The sequence below is a fragment of the Brachionichthys hirsutus genome, chromosome 15, assembly GCF_040956055.1.
Source record: "Brachionichthys hirsutus isolate HB-005 chromosome 15, CSIRO-AGI_Bhir_v1, whole genome shotgun sequence".
In the NCBI taxonomy this organism is placed as follows: domain Eukaryota; kingdom Metazoa; phylum Chordata; class Actinopteri; order Lophiiformes; family Brachionichthyidae; genus Brachionichthys; species Brachionichthys hirsutus.
Genome location: NC_090911.1, coordinates 5,394,917 through 5,409,334, shown reverse-complemented (window position 1 = coordinate 5,409,334; position 14,418 = coordinate 5,394,917). Strand labels below are relative to the sequence as shown.

Below are 14,418 nucleotides of genomic sequence, written 5' to 3'. Positions count from 1 at the left end.
ACTATAAGGCCGTGCCGGATCTGTCAACTTCCTGTCCCACACAACGACCCGTCACTCACTCACACGCACCCGTCCATCCACCTCCAGCACCAGATCAGCTGGGGGGTGTGCTGCATTCTATAGATGCCCCAAAAAGTGAGCAGACGTTCAGCCAGAGGAAGAGAGGACTTTTATTGCGTCAGTTACTGGGAAAAAGTGATTTTTATTGCCACTAAGGAGATCCCTGGAAATAAGTGTGTCTGTAAATAATTGTCTAAGAAGAGAAATGGGATCAGCCTCAGCTAATGTTGAGGTTTTTGTTTTTAATGCTTCTGCTATTAATGCAAATTGATAGACATTCCACTGTGCGCCCTCCTATTCAATGCAGACTTTCTTAAACCGCTTCCCTTTACAGTAATAGCCCTTAAAGCCAGTTGTGGTTTGTAGATAAAAGCAGATGCAGGTGCAAGCCAGTAAAATCAAACCAATGCAGCAAATGTACACTCTACTGTTGTTCCATTTAAACCTTTACTGAAAGTATGAAGTTAAAAATATTTAACATGTTAACTAAAGATTTATATCCACGTGTAAATACAGTAGTCATTAATATATTTACTGTTCATATATGAGAAATCTTCAAAAGGTTATATAAATTGGACCAGAACTAAGACATCAGAGGTTTTTTGCAGTCTTTTTTTAACAGTACTGATCTTTGCAGTTGCCAGACCTTGGCTTTGTTGAGTGGATGAGAGGGAGAGACTGAAACAAGAAGCAGGACAAAGGAGAAATAGGAAACATGCGTACACACTTTCCCCCACTCTGATCTGATGCATTTGATTATAGGATTGAAACTTTTGATGAAGAAAATTCATTTTGGAAAAAACCTTCTTAAAAAAAAAGCATTTTTTTTTTTGCATGTTTCACTGCCCATTATGTTTTGTGTCATTTGGCCACATCAGTCTGTTCATTGTGAAAAAGAAAGGGGAGAGAAAAAAAGATATGGTCTCTCACGTAATCCACAAAACTATTGAGATGGCTCGTATGCATGAACATTGTGCAAGTTTGATATCAATGCTGATTTAGAAGTTGGCTAAATATTAAGTTGGATAATAAACAACATAAATTGTAGCCTAATTTGATTTGGAAATGGTGTGTGTGTGTGTGTGTGTGTGTGTGTGTAAGAGTGTGCTTGTTGGCCTCCCATGTCTGACGAAAGCACAGCATCATTGAAAAGGGAAAGAGGAGCCTGCTCATCTAGTTCTGAATGTCTAGTTGCTTTGTGATTCTGATCATATATTCTGGAAGTATTACCACCATTCTAAAGGTAGCCAGTATTCATTTTGTGGTAATTACCTCTTCAAGACAACAATAATAGAAATATATATATATATATTCTTATTAGCAGACACAGTTCTCTGTAATTTTACTTTCTGTGTAATTTGCATACACAAGGGGGCGATATTGGTTAATTGTACGCCATTCTGATTAGACTAAATGGGCTTGAAAGGGGCAGAAGAATCCCTCGTAGCACGGTGTGTTGCAGTTTGCGGTGTAACTAGAATTTTTTTGAGAGGTCTGAAGAGCTATGGCTTAATTGAAAACAGGATTTGCATAATAATCACCTCTTGGCTAGGCTTGGTAAAGAGAAGTGATAAATCCAAGGTGACTGATGCGCCTGGTAGGCTTTGGAGATTGGTGCCAGTAATTATTTTATGCCAGCGTGAGCAAAGGAGAATAATTGGTGATTGATTTAGTAAGAGATGCATCGTGTTTTGATTTACATATAAGAAGAATTTCCTTTGGGATGAATACATTTCTATCTTATTTTATCTTATACTGATGAAAAGATATTCATAGTTTGGCTCTGCAGAACCTTTTATCCCCTCAAGGATGTTCTGAGACATGAAACGCAGTGTCTGTGTGTGATCATTGAAGCATACCATGTTGCCAATACTACAGTGTGATGAGACTTTTGTTCTTGCATGAATTGAGACACTGTTCTCCTACCTCATGTTGTGATATAAAAATATGTTTTTTTAAGCAGAAGATGCTGCATCTCTGTTTATCATTGCTATTAATTAGTAAATGACATACCTGTAAATGCTTTTGGCTAATACCTCAGTGGTTTTCCGTTTTTGCCCTTTCCTGATTTTCCGATCTTGTAAATACTCCCTGTATAGACAATGAACTTGGATAAAATTCAAGTAAAGTTCTGTAGTGTAAAACCAGTGTCACCTTTTGCTTTTCTTAGCATCTTGTGATGCAAATTTTTTTAAGATTGACATTTTCCACATGCTCACTGAAAACCATAGGGGCTGCCGACATTCCGAACTTTGGGAGAGAAAGCAGAAACGCTCACTACAGTTGGTCAGAGTCATGTAAAAGTATCCAAAATAAGAACAAGTTCATTATATCATAGAACACAGAAATGTGTCATGTATGGGCAACCACCAAATACTCCATCTTAGAGATGACTCCTCGCAGGAGGTGAAGATAAACTCCAGCCAGTACATGAGACTCAGTTGAAAGCGAAAATCAGACAACCCCTTCACACATAAAGGGATTATTTTCATGACAACCCTGGTCCAAACTTCTTCAACCCCCTGAAAGGCATCTCTGAAACATTCCTAGACTTACTTGCCGGCGTATTCCACGCCCCCTTCGGCTGGAGCCACTCACTGATCGGAGATCACCTTCTGTAATTTGCATAGGAAATTTATTCACGATAGGTGCACACATTGAGAATAATGTGGGGGTCGTAACTGATCCGTTATTGGAAAATGTTTTATTGTTGCATGAAGTATAGTCTTGCCAAGCTTGTGGTGCTAAATGAAAAGTCATTAGCATTCATTCATTCATCTTAAATTTGCTTGGTGAAAAAACTCTGTTACTCGGGGAAATACAAATGATTCCTCCCTGAGATTTTCAGGTCTCACCACCTGATTCCACTTCTTCTGTTCTGTGTGGATTTGCCTGGTGCAGCCGTGTTCTTTCCTCTGCAGCCAAGCTATATTTAAATCACCACTCACAGAAGCTGTCGGGAGGAGCTGCTGCCAGGTCCTGTGCTAACTGTGAAGCTGGACAGACTACACATAAAATGATTGCTACCAGAAGCCTGTTGAGGAGGCAGAGTCAGGCAGTGTTCAGATATGCAGGCATTCTGACTGTTAGCAGGGGGAGGATTAGTTGCTGCATACAGCATGTATAGCGTTGCATAGCCCAGAGTCGGGACCTTCGAGGTGGGGAAGGTCAAGCACTGGTGAGTGGTGCTGGGAGGCACATCCTCTAAAACAGGAAGGAAGTCAGACAGCAGGAAGATGTAGAGCGCAGTCAGGCACCACAGATGTGTGCTCATAATAAGGCAGACAAACCGCTCTGACAGTGGTGGGCTGCATCCTCTGAGTAACAATGCAGAAATGGTCAAAACCTGCTACAATGGCTGCTACTGCAGAGGGCTGCAGGCTCATCCCAGGATTCAAACCAGCAAACCGGTCAGCTGCAAGCCCATTAAAGCTGTGTCAGCAACAGCTACAGAACGACTGAAAATGCTTAGGAAGCTTCTGGAGATGCGCTCTGGAGAAGCTCCAGGGTCCAGTTTAGCAGACATTTCCCTCCCAAACTGAGCAGGATGAAAAGGGTGGAGACTTTCATAATGTGACATCAAGTAAACTGTGAACCCTGGAGTGGGTGTTACAATTATTAAAATCCCACACAGAAGTTTCAATGTTAAATTTTTATTTTGGTTTTCTTACCTTCTTCTTGACTGATGCTACGGTTGTATTGTTCTACATTTCTTATGCGTCTATTTGATCAGTCCACAGGTAACAAGAGGCAGGTAGTCCTGCATGGGCGTGGGCATTATGCAGTACATGTACTGTATATTTATTGTATCTACAATATTAAAAATTAACATAACATTTTATTCTATTGTAATTCAGAAATTATAATCCTAATTAATCCTGTTAATTTTATTTTATTTGATCCGTCTTTACGGGATATAATCTGGTAAAGGTAATACAGTACTTAAATTGCAGTTATTGCGCATCGCCGCAGATGGCGCTGTTTGATATATTGAAAGCCCAAACTGCTGATTGGTTCGCAGCGCAGTTTCTGGTTCCTGGACGTCACTTCCGCCAGCTGTTTTGCAATACAGTATCTTAATTATAGTTTGTCGGCGTGACGACTCCCGTGTTTGATACACGTGTTCGTGGCGTTTAAACACTCCAGCCTTGATGAAGTAGAGCAGATGTGAGTTTATTTGCCTCTTTCTGCCTTTCGTTCACCCGGGTAGCTGGCTAGCTAGCTGGTAGCTAGCTGGTAGCTAATGCCTGTTGACAATAAACCTTTAATTTTTGAATAGGAAGTGACAGTTACATTGTTTTTATTATCGTTTGCTTAATCGTGGCTCCTATTATCAGTGGGGTCAAGGTCACTCTAAATCTATACACGAAAGAAACATTGAATTCTTCTCTGTTCGGAATGTAGCACCTGTCTTAGTTTGAAAACAAACAGTTCATATTAACCCTATTTGATCATGTTTTGCAGCAAATCAATATACTCTACATCTGGACTAAAACGATCGACATCAATCTCTAATAGATCGACTTGCTCTCCGTTAAACCTTATTCTATAATCCTTAAAACAAATGTCTGCATGCCTTTCACACATCAGTGAAGTCTTAAAGTTGTGAAGCAAAGTAAGAGCCTCAAATTTCAAAGCTGGAAATCTTTACTCATTTTGTATTCAAAAAGAGAGAATGCATTTGCGTATGATTTATCAGTTAATCTATTCGGCCTTCTTTTGATGTTCACACTTGGGTCTCTATAAATTTCTGTTTTGATTACTGTAAAAACTATAGTAGTAGTATATTTATTCAGTTAACATCATCACACACAACACAGATCTTTGACAACAGCACAATAATCACGAGTAAACATTCTAAATAACACGCACACAACAAAAATATTCATGAACATATGGTGGTGATGACTGAATAGGTACAGGCTGAAGCATAATGCTTATATTTGGCTACCCTAAATCTCATCTTAAGCCGTCCATCAAAACATGAGAAAAGAAAAAATGAAAATGAAAAATATATGTAAATAAACTATTCTTAACAACCATTTGTTTGAAACTCGAGTTACATATTTGTAAATTTAAGTCGGCATCATACCAAATACGAACCCCAACGACAGAAATACATCTCCTTTTCGTTCCCTTCTCAGTACAATAAACTTACAATCATCTCCTAAATCATATTTACCCGGCCGCAGAGAAAATAATCTTTGTACTGTTCCCTCTAGATTTATTCAAAGTTGCTACTGATTTTGATGTTATTTTTTATACTTTTTATATACCCAATATGTTGCCTCCATGTTCATTTATCATCTATCACCACTCTTGGTCTCAACAAGTCTCTATATTGCTTCCCTGAAGAATGGAGAATTCAGAAACCAGTACGTTGTCGGGGGCGCTGGCAGCGCCAGACAGAGGGGTGGCGCCATCCACAACCTCCACTGGTCCGTTGTCGGAGTCGGCCAGGCCCTCCAAGCACAGAGAGCGCCCGTCTAAATCGCCAAGGAGACGTCGAAAGGGTACGAGGTTGCAGCGACGGGGGGATGGTCACGAACAGCTGCTGCGGGAGAATGACCGGCAAAGGTTGCCAGGACAACGCGAGCACTTGGAGCCCTCTGGCTCGGCAAGTGAGCCAGCAGAAGGCTCTCCTAAGAGGTTTGCGCTGCAGGTTGCCAGCTGGTTAGCCATGCCACTGGAACAGGTCTGTTACCCTGGATGTGAGGGGAAAGTGTCTTGACTCTTTTCCCCTCCTCGCAGGAGAGCCCACTTTCTACATGGACCTTATCCGGCGACTCACTTTGGACCCAAAGCGTGTATTCTTCCCAACCCAACTTCAGTCATGTAAGCATGAGGGCGCTGGGCGAGTGGAACGTTGTGAGAGCAAACGGTCCGCTGGGGGACATTGACACTGATAAGCTTGCGTAACTTTATGAGATAAGATAAATGCAATGCTGTGATTGGATGTTACGTTCAGTGGGATGGCTAACAGAGCAGACTGCGGAGGGTTAAAATTTACCTGATCTCAAGAGTGTTTCCTCAGATTTGCCCTGAAAATCCGTTCACATCATGCGCTCGCTCGGCGTTAACTGAGTTATGCCTGTCGTCGGTCACGCAAAGGAGGAGCGAGCCAAACGGTAAAGAACAGAAGACAGTTTTTAGATTTGGAATTTGGACCTCACTCCTCAGGCATTCCATCACAGTTAATAAATAACAGTTAAAGGTCGTCTTTGACTGTTTGTACTATACAGATTTGTCTTTGCTCAATTCAGGCGATGAGGGAAGAAATGGTTCCATGAGGACATCTGACTGTTTGGAGCAAAGTTGCCAGAGAATGCGATTATGTAAATGCTAGCTCCTTTTGGAAATGTACCTGTGTGTGTGTGTGTTTCTAATATATTTGTTCTTTTGTTTAATCACTTCCGTGTCTGTTTTCATGTTACAGGCACATCCAGGACCCGGCCAGCCAGCGGCTCACCTGGAATAAGCCTCCGGTCAATGTGCTCATTATCAGGAAAATCAGAGACGAGAGCCTCGTCGAGCCTTTCAAAGAACTCTGCAGGTTTCTAGTTGAGGTACAGATCGCAGAATTTCATAAACTACATGGTTATAAAAAAAAAAAATCATATAATGAATTAGCAAATTGTAACTAATGTCTAACATATTCAGATATGTGTTAAGATTGGTGAGGATGTACAAACTAGCCATCTGGTTTCAAATCAGATATACGGATTATTATAGATAATTTTATCTTGATTAATCCAGATGGAGTAATTGACAGCACATTTTAACTCAAACTCTGAGACAGATTAGATTTAAGACTTAAACTCTACAGATATGTTATTTGGAGAAGACGGCAGTGATGGAAAAAAATGCTTTTTAATGAGTCTTGTTAGTGATCTGATCGCCGGCTGTCAGATATTAAACACTGAAATTGGAATTGTAATGTAGATTAACACATTTAATTCTATAATTTTTATTAACCGCCAGAACTAGTAATTCTTATTTTACAATGTTTTAACATGAAGCGCTCCATATATTTGTTTTTCAAAGGTGCTTCCTCTGCTCCACCATGTTTATTTTATTTTCAATGGAATGACTCATTTGTTTTAACATTTTGAGAATGCATTTGTAAGTTTCATTTCCAGTTTTGATGGCATTACCAGTAAAATGTTGAAGAGCGGTATCTCACGATTTCATCCCGCAGCTTTCGGCCACAAAACAAACATGCCTGTTTATGCTTGGGCTGCCAGTAGAGCGTGGCTTTGTGTTTCAGGAGAAGCAGATGATGGTGTACGTGGAACGCAGGGTAGCAGACGACGTTACGCTCTCACAGGACGGGGCGTTCGGCTCCATCCGCAATCAGCTCTGCACCTTCAGGGAAGGTGAGGCCACTGTGTCCGACTGCCTGTCACACAATAAAGACAATTATTCATATTAATGAGTTCACTCAATTTTTTTTCTGGTCTTTTTGCGCTTGAATGAAAATGTATATTTAAAATAAAACGGCTGTGTATTTGTCTCTCTGCAGGCTTTGATGATATCTCTGATTGCATCGACCTGATCGTCTGTCTGGGCGGAGATGGAACTCTGCTTTACGCCTCCTCTCTCTTCCAGGTAGACATGTTTTTTAGTGGTTGGTCCCCAAATCACACGGTCATAATCAGAAATGTTTTATTCAACGTGAAGTTTTAAAAGTTCATTTTCATTATGTACCAGTTTTTATTCCATGAAAATAAATATTGTAATTATTCTATTCCAGTTTGTGACTAAAACAAATCTTTACCTCTGCTAAAGGAGGTTCTGTTTTTGACGCCGTTTGTCTCACGGAAAAACTGCTCGATGGATCTTGATGGAAAAAACAAACAAGATGGGTCTTGGTCTAACTTAAATACCGGAGAGCGATCATGATTAAAAACCCTTTTTCCTACTCTGGGTTTCGTTTTCTTCCGCTTTTCATCTTTGCGGGCCGCGGGAGTTGCTGGAGCCCATCCCAGCTTGCAATGGCGAGAGGCGGGGTACACCTCGGACGCCTCGCCAGCGCATCACGGGACCAATCAGAGACAGACAAGCATTCACGCGCACACTCACACACTACAGTTAGTGTAACCAGTTGAACTAAATTGCATGTTTTTGGAGGCGGGGGGGGGGAAACTGGAGAACCCGGAGAAAACCCACACGAACACGGGGAGAACACACAAACTCCACACAGATAGGACTCGAACCCAGTACCTTCTTCCTGTGAGGTGTCCGTGCTAACCACTACGCCACCGTGCCGCCTCACGCTAAATTCGGTCATGTACGGTAATTTTGTACTGTATGCTATTTATTATATATATATATTATAGTGTTCTTGGCTCACGGTTGTAAATCCAGCAGAGCAGTCACCTCTGTCGTTCCTGCAGGGCAGCGTTCCTCCGGTTATGGCGTTTCATCTCGGTTCGCTGGGTTTCCTGACACCCTTTAAATTTGAGTCATTCAAGACTGAAGTGGCCAAAGTGTTTGAAGGTAGGCTGGAAACCTGCATCACACTATCTCCTAAGAAATAAATATGTTTTTTTTAGTTGTACTATTGGAAGCTGGTGTCCGCCCTGCCTGTAAATGCTCACGTGAACTTCTGTTCGTGTGCGTGCCTGTAATGTGGGTGCGCAGGAAATGCAGCCATCACCCTGCGCAGTCGTCTGAAGGTGAAGGTGGTGAAGGACCTGCTTCAGCGAGAGGGTCAGCAGCTGTTCAGCAGAGAGACGCAGCAGGTGCAGCACAATGGACCCCTCCCTCACGGACACGCTAACAATGAGGCTGGCAAGGTCACCCTGCAGCTGCAGGTGAGTCCAGAGATGCAGGAGGAGTGTCCTCACGGCTGTTTGAGTGTCTTCCTCCTGATCGCGTGTGTGACGGCGGGACGATAGATGCATATGGAAGCACTTTTGAGGCTTTGTGGAACTATTCCAGGAGCGCGAACCTTTACTTTCATTTCAACCAGAGAAACGGTTACTGTGAAAGGAGGGATCAGCTGAGCCAGCGCTGCTTATTATAGAGAGCGGTAACACATATTGACCAAATGTCATATTTCATCTCGATATTTAGATTAAGCAGAGACAGCTTGTCCAGCCAGCTGGGTTAGTTTACGTATGAATGGTACATAAGTACGTGTTGTACTTGTACTTGTGTAATTCCATCCTTTGATACTTCTTCTTTCCACTCCACTATGTTCGGGCAACAAATATTGTACTTTTTACTCGACTATATTTATTTAATAACTTGTAAAGTGAGGATACTAATTTATCAATCCCAGGACTGCGAAAATGTTTCATTTTCCATCCCGACTGCTTGCGCATTCGTTGGTACGCGTTTATGGCTCAATGAGCAAGTCAGGTTGCCATGGAGACAGTCATAATAAAGCTGATGGCAGGCAAAATCGGATGTTGTGAAGTTCTTTTGAGTCCATTGCCTAGGAGACCATGGCGTCAACAGTGCAGTCCACGCTGAATCGATATTAAATAGCTCTGACTCTCTCGGTCTGACACGCTGCGTAACTAAGCAGCATGCCTCACTGCTGCAGTCACACACACACACACACGCGCACACACACACACACACACACACAGCTGCAGTGTGTTATGCCTTGTCGTCTCATCGATAAGGCAGTGATGGATTGTCGTGGTGTCTCTCTTACCCTGCGCTTGACCCCGACACGCATGACGTCACGTCTGCAGCCTCCTGCAGGATGTTTGCTCCGTGCTCTGCTGACGTCAGCACATTTCTCCGTGCTCTGTGGACTGGCTGAAGGACGCAAGTGTGGAACATGATTTGTGCTCTGCTTCTCTGCACACCAGGATTTCTGTCTGCATGCAGCTTGCTGATGTGATGCGGCATCGTAATACAGCAAAACAGACGTTTGTTCCTGGTTGCCATTTAATTGTTTTAATATTTACTGACTGTGAAAATGTATTTCACCTTGAAGGCTACTTTATTTATCTCATCGTCCAACACGGACCTTTAAATCAAACGCTGCCATCTTTGGCTGAGAGCACGTTTGTAAAAGTGTAAATGACACATTTGTTTCATTAATACATCATTTCAATTTACATCCGTTGCTTTGCACAAAAATGCAGAAGATAAATTGGAATAGATATGAGTCACTGGGCATGTGTTGCTCACAATTAAGCTTTTATATTTCCAAGGAGATTTTATATTTTGTTCAAAATCAAATGTCAGCCAGCCCTGGTGGAGTTTTCTGTTCTGTGGTGGCATTTAATGTGACGTGTGTGTGTGTGTGTGTGTGTGCAGGTGTTGAATGAGGTGGTGGTGGACAGAGGCCCCTCCTCTTACTTGTCCAATGTGGACTTGTACCTTGATGGACGACTCATCACCTCCGTTCAGGGAGACGGTCAGAGACACACATTTTGTTCCCGTTGCCTCTTTTGTCCTGATTTGTCTTCTCAAGCTGAAGTTAAATTCATCAAAGGGAATATTTCACAGTGGGGGGGGGAGGGGGGGTCACAACAGATGACGTAGACGGGGCGATCCATGTGGAGTTTGAAGCAGATCTAGTCAGCGGGACACGTGTCCCCTCTCTCTGTTCTCCAGGAGTGATCGTGTCCACGCCTACAGGCAGCACGGCGTACGCAGCCGCAGCGGGCGCGTCCATGATCCACCCCAACGTACCGGCCATCATGGTCACTCCCATCTGTCCACACTCGCTGTCCTTCAGGCCCATCGTCGTCCCTGCTGGTGTGGAGCTTATGGTAAGGCGGACGAGGAGGACGATGGACTGAGTTTGTTGCAGACGGTGTCTTCGTACGGCGCTGGGCCGTCAAGAGCTACCAGAACGCCTTGATATTTTCACAAACATTCGCCAGTGTGACGGTCACATATTCATACTCGTCATGCCACTCGTTTACGTTATACCTTCATCCCTGTCCAAATATCGGCAGTATTTATGTTCTACGCTTGCGTACGGCAGGTACAGCATTGTGTTTTTCTTACTGTTCCTGTGGCAGCGGCAGCAGCAGCAGCTACACACGACTGTGTTAAGTCTATATGAAACCCTGTCGGTGTCGCATTACCCCACAGCTTCACGTGCACATTGTTTTTGCAGGACAGAATTACACATGCATATTATTCACTCGCTCGGTGATGGTGTGAGAAATGACCAACAAGTCACGTTTAGAGGCGTCTGCATTTACTGTCAGTCGTGCTTCGGCGATGTGGCGCCAGCTCTACTCGACTGGACTCGTGTCAGAGGAGGCGATGCCATGAAAGAAAACCTAGAAAGACGAGCAGAATCAAGTCGAGTTGAGCCGGTGCGACTTTACCCAGCCACCTCCAGCCCCCTTGACAAAGTCCACAATCAGAAAACCTTGAGGACTGAAATGGACGTCTTTGACTCGTCCGATGCGTTGCTGAGTGACTGTGGCGTCCCCTACATTGTCCTTTAGTGCCACCGTGAGGTTATCAGTGAAATATCTCAAGGAATACTGGATGGAATGTCATGAAATCGTGACGTGTTAAAAGCTGTTCCTGATTTTCACAGTGAGAACGTTACTCCGGTGATGCTTTTATGTTATGAGCTCCGTTCCTCTTGTCTCCTGAACAGATCACTTTGTCTCCTGACGCCAGGAACACAGCCTGGGTGTCGTTTGATGGCAGAAAGAGGCAGGAGATCCAGTATGGAGACTGGTAAAAGACGTCACATTTTATATTCAGCTGTTGCACAGACTAATAAAATAAAAAATAGACATTGATTTGCTTCCTGCTTTCCTCTCATGCAGTATCAAGATTACTACGTCTTGTTACCCCGTGCCCTCCATCTGTTGCCATGACCTGGTGTACGACTGGTTTGAAAGCCTGGCTCAGTGCTTGCACTGGAACGTACGGAAGCGGCAAGCGCGACTGACTGATGCCCCGGACTCGTCAGACACGGAGAACTGAGCCGGCTGGGGCTTTTACTGTCCTCCCCTAAAGACATTAAAGAGACACTCTGAGCAGCAGGTGAGACGAAGGGAATCCGAGCTCAGTACTGTTATATTAGTCCTATGAATAATATGAACAATGAGTATTGTGTATCCCATGCTTTATACACGTGAGTATTACATTCCTGTACAGTCATTTTATCTGCATGTTCCTCAGAAGGAAAAATACGTCTCCGTTTACTTCATGAATCAGTGTTTCAATGAAGAGGGTTTTTTTGGGAGTTAACCATTAATGATGATCAGTTTCAATGGTTAATTGTGTTGCTGCCATAAATGGTGAGAATGAATTAAAATAAATTGTTGATAAACGACTACATAAATGTAAAATTGTACATACAATATTTTAGGATACATTTATTTAATGTGATTTACATAGTAAAGAGTGGGCTTAACTTGAAAACAAAGCTAAACATAAAGTTAATTTCTTTAATATCTTTAAGTTAAAGCCAGCTGTATGTGATTCAAGGCATTTTCTGGTCCACAAACATCTTCCAGCTTTTTGCTAGTGTTGTAAGTTCATGTTCTTTTCATGGTCATAAACAGAGAAACTGTTAAAGTCTGTAGCAGAGCGAAAATAAAGCTTTAAAAGTATTCTTGTCTGATCAAGATAAACGAGTCATCCCATTTTAAAAGGTGTTTTAATGTGAGAAGCACAATTAAACAACCTTTATTCTTAATATTTAATATATTTTTATATATGTTCAGGACCGCCAGCGTCAAGAATTATTTTCCGAGTTGAGTTTTTCTTTCATTGCCTCGGAATTCTGCGAGTAACCATTAATGTTGAATTAGAAGATGAATTCAGAATTATTTCATTTGTATTGAGGGACTTCCCTGGTGGAATTTGGAAGGTTGCCCGACTCCATTTGTAGACAATTATCTCACCAACCAACTCAGTAACCTGTTTTATTTGTTTCAATCACTTTACTTTCCTAGTCTCCTCAGGAATTGTCTGATTCTAAACTGGGTGTTTCTTACCCAGTTCCAACTACTTATTAATAGTTGTGTAATCTAAAACTTGCATTTTGTGTTTACTTTTTTATCTTAACTTTTGTTTGAAGAGTTTATTACAGGATACAGTCACTTTGCACACCACGGTATTCAGGAAAATGACTACTTTTATTGCAATGATATATTTCAAGACATCCAGTTTTATTAAATTATACTCCAATATTGCATGAGTCTTCAGAATGACAGTGTTCCAAGTGATCAAAAGACATTTTTAGGACCAGATTTTACATTTTCACTTTTGAACTCCTGTAGAAATATAGGATGAAAGCAGCATTAGGAGAAATACTACTAAAACACACAACAGACTGATACTGTGCAAGATTCAATAGCAAGTTGGAATCTCTTTCGAGAAAGCTTTGTGTAGATATTGAAAGTGACGCAATGGGAAAATGACAGAGATGCACTTTATCCGTTTTTGGGAGAGAAAAAAATGAATTGGGGAAAGAAACAAGCATCAACATGGTCGGAAAGTCAAAGCGCTGCAGAACTCAGATTATGGATTACTGAACAGTTCATAGGTGATTTTTAAACAAACCAACAGTACAGAGCGGCGTGAGTCGCACTCTAATTCGTTTTTTTTATCATGAGCAGATCTTCTTCCACATCGGAAACCACTGTTTCTTCAGTGGGACGCAACCCTACTGGTTTTACACACGTCTTAACTGGACACTTATCAAGTTAAACATGGCAGCACAAAACCAACCAGATCACACATTCAATTATACAACAAATGTCAAATTCCCACTGGTGTCTGATCTCAGATATTACCGGTACCTTTAAACGGTGTGTATGCTTAATTTCATTGCATCACCGTGTGTAATGACAATAAAATGCTAATTTATTCTATTCTCTTGATGATCGTATGAAAAAAAAGGCCATTATTAATACTACATACTAAAAAGTTTAATTCTACAAAAGAAAAGGGGGCATAAAGCTGTTTTATAGTTTTAGACTATGTTGGGTATATATCTGATAGATTAATAGGATCCATATATAAATGATACATTTCTATTTGTTATATCTAAGCCATTTCTGGTCAGAACGTTTACATCTTCAATAAGACCAGAGAGCACTTTTTCAGACGGGAATCTAGCGAACGTCTGTAAAATGGTTTCACGGAGACCAGAACCTTTGTTAACCTGCACATTAACGACGCCCTGCCGCTCCTTTCTCTATATGTTGTAAAGATATGAAACACCGGAGTACGATTTAAGTTGGAAAACAAACAAATTAAAAAGGTACCCCTTGCTTTCATACTCCGCTTTCAAAATGAAAAGAGCATGCATATCGTTTTCAGTTGTTTGGCACTAGACGTTACTGACTGTGACTGTTTGATGATCAGAGAACATCTTACAGGTTTAGTTTTGCTGCAATCTTTTAA

General features: G+C 41.8%; 1 protein-coding gene across 1 annotated transcript; it reads left to right on the top strand.

Moving 5' to 3' along the window:
- The first annotated feature begins 5,416 nt into the window (after positions 1 to 5,416).
- Positions 5,417 to 12,593, top strand: nadkb (NAD kinase b). Its single transcript, XM_068748467.1, has 11 exons — positions 5,417 to 5,709; positions 5,812 to 5,895; positions 6,497 to 6,626; positions 7,328 to 7,436; positions 7,583 to 7,668; positions 8,457 to 8,559; positions 8,704 to 8,876; positions 10,342 to 10,441; positions 10,642 to 10,799; positions 11,651 to 11,733; positions 11,826 to 12,593. Exons 1-11 carry the CDS (start codon positions 5,417 to 5,419, stop codon positions 11,983 to 11,985), a joined length of 1,479 nt encoding a protein of 492 aa, XP_068604568.1. The 3' UTR covers positions 11,986 to 12,593.
- Positions 12,594 to 14,418: the final 1,825 nt, after the last annotated feature.

Coding starts and splice junctions, on each gene's coding strand:
- nadkb (XM_068748467.1), top strand. CDS start 5,417: ATGGAGAATTCAGAAACCAGTACGTTGTCGGGGGCGCTGGCAGCGCCA. Junction 6,627..7,327: donor TCTGCAGGTTTCTAGTTGAG/GTACAGATCGCA, acceptor TTTGTGTTTCAG/GAGAAGCAGATGATGGTGTA. Junction 11,734..11,825: donor GAGATCCAGTATGGAGACTG/GTAAAAGACGTC, acceptor CCTCTCATGCAG/TATCAAGATTACTACGTCTT.